Here is a 6,960-nt window from a genome sequence, read left to right on the forward strand (position 1 = left end):
CATATGTTTTTAACGATTACTTAGATAATGAATTTCCTACTCTAAAATATAGACTTGATCATGAACCATTTGATATAACCAATATTGAATGGGGCTTTACTAAAGAAATAGTTGTGCAAAATCTCTTTTCATCTTTTAAAAGATTTTCCAACTATTGTAAAGTCTTTTACAAAACATCATAAACAATGATGATTTTATTACTATTTTCATATTGATATTAGTAGTCTAATTGGTATAGTGAACAAGAAAAATTTTATCAGCCGTATCAAATTTGGATTATTAAAAAGATGATTGGAACACCCCAATTATCTGCTGTTAATGAAGATAAAGAACATTTGTCAAAAACAATTGATGAATGTTATAATAAATTTAAAAATTAAGTCCAAACATGATTAGAATTATTATCACAAGCCTATTATCTTCTCCATGATGAAGTTTATAAATTATGGACGGATGGAAGAAGAATATTGGCATTTCCTAATGGAAACATCCAAGAGAAAAGAAATGAAAAAGCGGTGAAGCTGCTAAACAAGATTATTGAAATGGAGATAGAAGAATTTCCATCTCATATCACAGAAAAAATAAAATATACATGGGAGACTTGGAATTCACCACCAAGACTTTCATCAGATTCTTTACATTTGGACGAGATTGAAGAAATGAATCTCGACAACAGACAAGAAGGTTGATGTCAACAAAGATGGCAACCTGTTTCACATACCAACAAAAAATTTGGTAATGTTGAAATCATCATGATGGAAGCAACCATTAATGAAGAAGACAAAAAGTCTTAAGCAAGTCTTAATCATCATTAAAACAATGATGATGTAAGAGGTGACAAAAGCAACTATAACACAAGCAGTGACAACAGCAGTCATAAATGCAAGCATGACACATGGAATCAACCAGAGCCATGCAAAAAGAAATGAAACGTGGAAGCAACCACATCCAGGAAGAAGCAGAATCCTTATCAAAAACACTATTCGGGATTCAAAATACAATTGTATAGAATTTTTAGAATTCCTCTATAAATAGGGAGGAAAGCTCAATTGTATAGCATCTTGTAAATTACCTACTACTTTTCTTTTGAAGTTTTCTCTCTTGTAAACTTTTCCTTTTGTAATTAAAAGAGTCTATATTCCCTTCCGCTCATACTCTCATCCATCATCCCCCCCTGTCTGGTATCTTGAATTTTTTTAAGTCCAGATTACTTATTAAGATGATTGTATATCAATGGAAACAAAGTTTTCAAGATCTATCTAAAATACAAATTGGTGCATTCTAATGCTTGACTTGAGCAACTCTTAAGCTTATTAAAAACATAATTTTAACTCAAACTCAACACAAAAGTAAAAATTAAACCGAACTCCAAGCAAACTTCAAATATTAAATTTTAACTCAAGCTCGAGCATATCTTTTTCTCACGTTCAATTTTTTACAAAAAGCTCGATTACTGATTAAAATTATCTATATAGATGGAAATAAAAGTTTTAGAGTTCTCAAGGTTTGGTTTGCATAGTTGATTAAAAATTCTCAATTCCAACTCAACTTGGAATCTTGAATTTGTTAATGCAATCACCTGATTAGTGATTAAAATGATGAATCAGTTTTGGTTTGGGATTTAACTACAAAATAAATTTATGCATTCTCATGAGCTTATTGAAGACTCTCGGTTTAAACTTTAAACTCTTAAACATAAAAATCAAGCCCAACTTGGAGTCAAACATCAAATCTCAGGCAGGCCTTACAAAAAGCTATATTACTTACTAATCAAGAAGCTAACGGAATAAAGTGCTAGAAATCTATCTATAAAATAAATTTCAATCCAAACTCAAGCTAAAACATAAATAATCATGCTTCACTTGATTACCGATTAAGATTGCAAATAAATGGAAACAAAGTTTTTTTATTTGAGATCTAACTATAAAACAATTTTCTGCATTCTAATTCTTCACTCCGATAGCTCACAACTCTCAAATTAAACTCGAACATAAATAATTAAACCAAACTTCAAGCTGAACTTTTAATCTTCAACTTCAAATTAAGCTCGAATTTCTACAGATTGTATATGAATGGAGACAATTTTTGAGATCTAGATATAAATTAAAACAGTGTTTCCCTCCACCGGACACCATTGACAACCCTACCACAAGCATTTCACTTAAGACATGTGCATCAAATAGCAAACCATTGTCTGGGGAGTCCATGCTAAAAGAGCATGGTTATTCTAAAAGTTATAACAACATCTAGAATGCATTTGTATACCTCAGAGCTCCATATCGGCATGCATGCATTCAACAGTTCGACACAAAAAAAAAAGCATCATAGACAACAGACCAAAAACATCCATGACTGGTACCATATTACGATGATCTATACCCCAAATGAACTTTCAGTACATCAGGTTCGATTGCCTACCCACACCAAATCATGGAATGAATGAAACAAACAAACAAAAAAAGCTTCAGAGAAGTTCATACAATTGCGATAGCAGATCTCAAGGGAGTTCAGACATTTGACAGACAGCAGGCATGTTATTCCATGCACAAGAATCGAGACCCCATGCTTGACTTGAAATAGATGTTCCTTCTTCCATATTCTTGTACTCACTACGCAAATCATCGCCAAGAAGGCTTGATATGGCATCGGTCAAGATGGCTTGGTCCTTATCGTAACCAGAACCCTGCTCAAGCCAATTTGAAGCAAGTAAAGTATCGGGGCCACTACTGTCCAACCGAATAGGAGCCTCTTTTTGTATCTCTGGGGTCAAAACACGGTCAGCTGGTTCGGATTTCACATGGGACTCTGAAAAACAATCCAAAATTCAAGGACTTATCATAAAATATCTGGAGAAAACAAAATGAATTTGATGATATAAAAATAGTGGAAAAGACATAAAGCAAGTTGATAATGTGTTTACACCAAGGTTTTTGGTTAAGAAATTGGCAGGCTTTTGAAAATTGTATCTCATTCTAAACTAGTTTATACATCACAGGGATCTACGGGATATATGTCAACATCAATACATGATAACAAAAATCAACCTTCAACAAGATGGAAGATAGTTTTCAATTTTCAATAATGCATGAAAAGCATAAATCATGAGGAGATCAGAGAGGTGCTCACCTGTAACAGTTTCAGCAGGTGGCTGTTCATCCAATGAACTGCCACTTGCACTGATACACTCACTGAAAATAGAAGTTGCTGAATTACCCATTGGAGAAAGAGGTTCACCACACTTTTCCCATTCCGTCTCACAAATGTTGAAATTTGAACCTTCAGCTATATCACCGGGGGTAGATGAATTTGAACTTTTGTCAGATGCATGATTCTTTGCACTGCTTAGAGTTTTTGCCTCATGAAGTAAAGCATCCAGCAGGCCACTATTACGGGGAGAAAGACTATCGGACTCCAGTCCACTGGTTGGAGGTGGTGACTGGATAAAAGCATCAACAGACTCAAGTAAAGGTGGTGGGCAAGTTAATGTGCCCCAGTTACCTAATTCAGTTTCTGGATATTGGAGTGAAGGGAGCTCCAACTTCACAGCCTCCAAAGGGGGCTCTGAAGCAGAGAAATTGCCATTTGAAAGGGTATGGCTACCTGGGAATACACCAAAAGGCTGGGAGTTCTTTGCTGCAGGATCTGGTTCAATTGGAAAAGACAACCCAAAGGATCCAGCAGCCTTGTCTGATATATCTTCTTGAAACTGCATAAACAAAGGGCATTCGTTTTTAACAGCACCAGTGTAGCCAGGAAAAAAGGCTGGTGACTCTCGAAGACGCTTCTGGCGATGGATCGTTGGTTGCATAAAACCACAATACTGAGAAGAACCTAGACCTTTCATCAGCATGCTGCTAGCGGATAAAACAGGAAGCTCAGGAACATAAGGAAGCACATTTTGATTGGCCTTTAAACTGTCAAATATGACATCAGGTATCTCATAGCTATTGTTCTGCAAGATATCATTAGGCCCTTTATCCAATGCATTAACCACACTGGTACTGTGGCTCTCCTGCAGTGCTTGCAAGCACACTTCGGGAGGATACAGAGGTAACCCAGCACGTTGGCGTCTCTTAATCCGGGTATTCCAGTAATTTTTTATCTCATTATCTGTACGACCAGGCATCTGCAGAGAATAACGAGGCATAGAGAAATTTATTTCAGACACTTAAAAGACAGGTGCATAAAATCTTACAACTGAAAGTTTTATCATGCTTCACACAAACGCTTAGCATTTCCCAGGCTGGAATAACTATCAGAGAATTCTGGAAGGCATGTGGCAATTCTTTTGCATCTAGCCCAAAATTTACATTATTGAGAAAAATATGCCAATAATAGGGTTCATTATAGTGTTTTAAGGCATGGACTAAATTTTGCATTTTAGTTCAGACTTTAGCAATAAGATGGGATAAGAAAAGGGGATGGGCTAGAAGAGTGCATATGAGGAGCTGGATTTCTATAACCCTCAAAGAAGACAACTTTAACCAGGCCAAGAATGACACTGCTATAACATATGAGGGCACCTTAACTCTTGACAAACTTGACTCCTTGAACACTAAAAATTACTGTTTCAATTTGGATCTTCCTGAAACTGAGGATACCAAAATCAGAGGACTTAAACCATCCACAGTGAGAACATAAGTAAATCTTAGAATCTGGGCTGGTCATTGGTTATGAATAATGATAGAAACATGCAGCAAGGCGAGCTCAAATAGAATGAAAAACAGTTAAGTGCAATTATCAAGGTACTGCATAATGCTCCATGCAACTTGCTCCAAATTTATTACAGAACGGAAGTGTTAGAAGATAGTAATTAAAATTCTGTATATAGATTAGGCAGAGGTTGCAATTCTACAGATCTTAACACAAATATTAAGAATCCCATTTCTTCATGTAATTCTAAAATTTCTTTTATGTTCAATATATTTCTCCCATTCAACAGATCATGAGAATAACTAGATTCACAGTAAATGAATTGAAGACATACATGTGCTGCCATCCGAGCCCATTTATTTCCCATCTTTGCATGGAGTTCAATGATCAGCTGTTCTTCTTCTTGAGTAAATGCCCCTTTCTTCAAGTTCGGCCTCAGGTGATTTGCCCAACGTAAGCGGCAACTCTTTCCACAACGAAATAGTCCAGAGTGTTTCTGAACAGCATTCCAGTTGCCTTCCCCATGCTTCTTCACATAGTCAATCAAAATCGCGTCTTCAGCTGATGTCCACGGTCCTTTCTTCAGAACAACTCCCCCAGCTCCACCTCCTCCACAGCTACCATCATCGATCAATGGCGATTCTGTCTGATCCTTAGAGAGCATTCCATCTTCCCGCTCATGTTTTGTGTGACTCATCTCTTTGTAATCACACACAAAGCCTTAGCAACAGGGGTGAACCATCCAAAACTCAAAACCTGAAAAAAATATATAGAATACACGCAAAATCAAAATACATATATAAACAACAAAAAAGGAAGAAGAAATAAAGACCATGCCTATTTTCCGCTCACTTTTCCATACTTGCACTCCAACTCCAACAGGTTCATTATTTTTGTTTTAAAATACACGCTCACTCTTTATACATCGCGACAAGCTATAAGTGGATCAACCATGACATTCCTTTATTGAAATGCTACATAAGAATCGTGATAGCATACATAAACGTATTAAAACCAAAAAAGGAATCAAAACTCCTTGGGAAATATCGGCGCAACTCTAGAGATGGGGAATTCAGAAACAACAGAAAATTTCATCACGTACAGAAAGACTAAAAACAGTTAATGGAAAACAAAACTATCCACAGAATATAAAATTCAGCAAACCTAGACGCAAACCAAAGCAAGCATCAAATTCCGATTATATTGAAAAAAAAATGGCAAAATCATACCAATCTTTGAAAGTTAAATTAAACCCTTTTACCTAAACTGGAAAGCAGATAACATATCATTTTCAAAAATTAAAAGAGACCCGTTTCCAGAAATGAAGACATTAATAACTTCAGATAAAAAGTAAATTCCAAATTTCATTTATTGCACTATGATTCTCTCATAAATTACTCCAAAAATCTATCATTAATAAATTATAAACTGCGGAATTGCACTATCAACTACTATATTAAAAAATACTAAATTTAAATTACATAAATACAAAGTTGCTCATTCATTAAAGAAGCAAAACAATTTTTTATAAAAAAAAATCTAAGAAAAATTAGAACTCAAATACCTGCCTTAACAAGATGCAAAATTTGGGGGAAAACTGCCAAAAATAAAATTTTGAGCTCAATAATGATTCCTGATTGAAGTGAGAGCTGAGACAAAAGCGAAAATGGAAAACCTGAAATTCAACACAAAGAAAAATTATAAGGATATAAATTCCTAGATCTACAACCATTAATTATAAAAGAGCAAATCCTAGATCAAATATATGTATATATATATTTCTTTCTAACCTCAATTTTTGAGCTATAAGGAAAAGGATCCGAGAATAGAAAGAGCAAAACATCGAGAGATCTGACAAAGGAGAGATTACAAAAAAGAAAGCCTTTTCTTTTTTTTTGTAATTTTGAGGTTTTGTGTTTGGGGAGAGAGAAAATAGAAAGGAAAAAAATAAAGAAAAAAAAAGAAAGGAAAGAGAGAGAAAGAAATGTAAAAAAGAGAGGAAATGAAGGAGCAAAAGATGGAAAGAAAGAAAAGAATGGGAGAATTATTTTATTATTATAGTTTGTTTAATTGTTTTTTAATGAATTTATTCATTTAAATAAAATAATATATATTTTCTAAGTAAAAGATATTGTATTTTTCTTGGTTGAATTTTACTATTTTATCCTATACTTTATGAAAGTTATGAATTTACTCCATTTACTTTAATTTAGTTATTTTTAGTTTTTCTATTTTTCAAAATTTAAAATTTCAAATCTATTAACTTAATTTTGCTATTTCTAAATTCTAACGTGGCAAACATATTAT

The 6,960-nt window shown here is 34.3% G+C and overlaps 1 protein-coding gene across 3 annotated transcripts; it reads right to left on the bottom strand.

Annotated features, from left to right (window-relative positions):
* Positions 1 to 2,009: 2,009 nt before the first annotated feature.
* On the bottom strand, positions 2,010 to 6,616 carry LOC105770643 (transcription factor MYB33). 3 transcript variants are annotated; one of them, XM_012591928.2, is made up of 5 exons: positions 6,444 to 6,616; positions 6,222 to 6,328; positions 4,988 to 5,409; positions 3,127 to 4,126; positions 2,010 to 2,805 (listed from the first exon to the last, which is right to left on the bottom strand). In XM_012591928.2, exons 3-5 carry the CDS (start codon positions 5,348 to 5,350, stop codon positions 2,498 to 2,500), a joined length of 1,671 nt encoding a protein of 556 aa, XP_012447382.1. In that variant the 5' UTR covers positions 5,351 to 5,409; positions 6,222 to 6,328; positions 6,444 to 6,616; the 3' UTR covers positions 2,010 to 2,497. The 3 variants fall into 3 exon arrangements, with proteins under 3 accessions (XP_012447382.1, XP_012447383.1, XP_052487540.1); XM_012591929.2 differs by having other exon boundaries at positions 6,218 to 6,328; XM_052631580.1 differs by lacking the exons at positions 6,222 to 6,328; positions 6,444 to 6,616 and adding an exon at positions 5,506 to 6,089.
* Positions 6,617 to 6,960: the final 344 nt, after the last annotated feature.

Source organism: Gossypium raimondii, chromosome 5 (genome assembly GCF_025698545.1).
Source record: "Gossypium raimondii isolate GPD5lz chromosome 5, ASM2569854v1, whole genome shotgun sequence".
Lineage (NCBI taxonomy): Eukaryota > Viridiplantae > Streptophyta > Magnoliopsida > Malvales > Malvaceae > Gossypium > Gossypium raimondii.

Excerpts from the sequence above, each read along its gene's own strand:
- LOC105770643 (XM_012591928.2), bottom strand. The coding sequence starts at position 5,350 with ATGAGTCACACAAAACATGAGCGGGAAGATGGAATGCTCTCTAAGGAT. Across the intron at positions 4,127-4,987 it reads GGGCTCGGATGGCAGCACAT|ATGCCTGGTCGTACAGATAA; the intron begins GTATGTCTTCAA and ends TATTCTCTGCAG. Across the intron at positions 2,806-3,126 it reads ACCTGCTGAAACTGTTACAG|AGTCCCATGTGAAATCCGAA; the intron begins GTGAGCACCTCT and ends ATTGTTTTTCAG.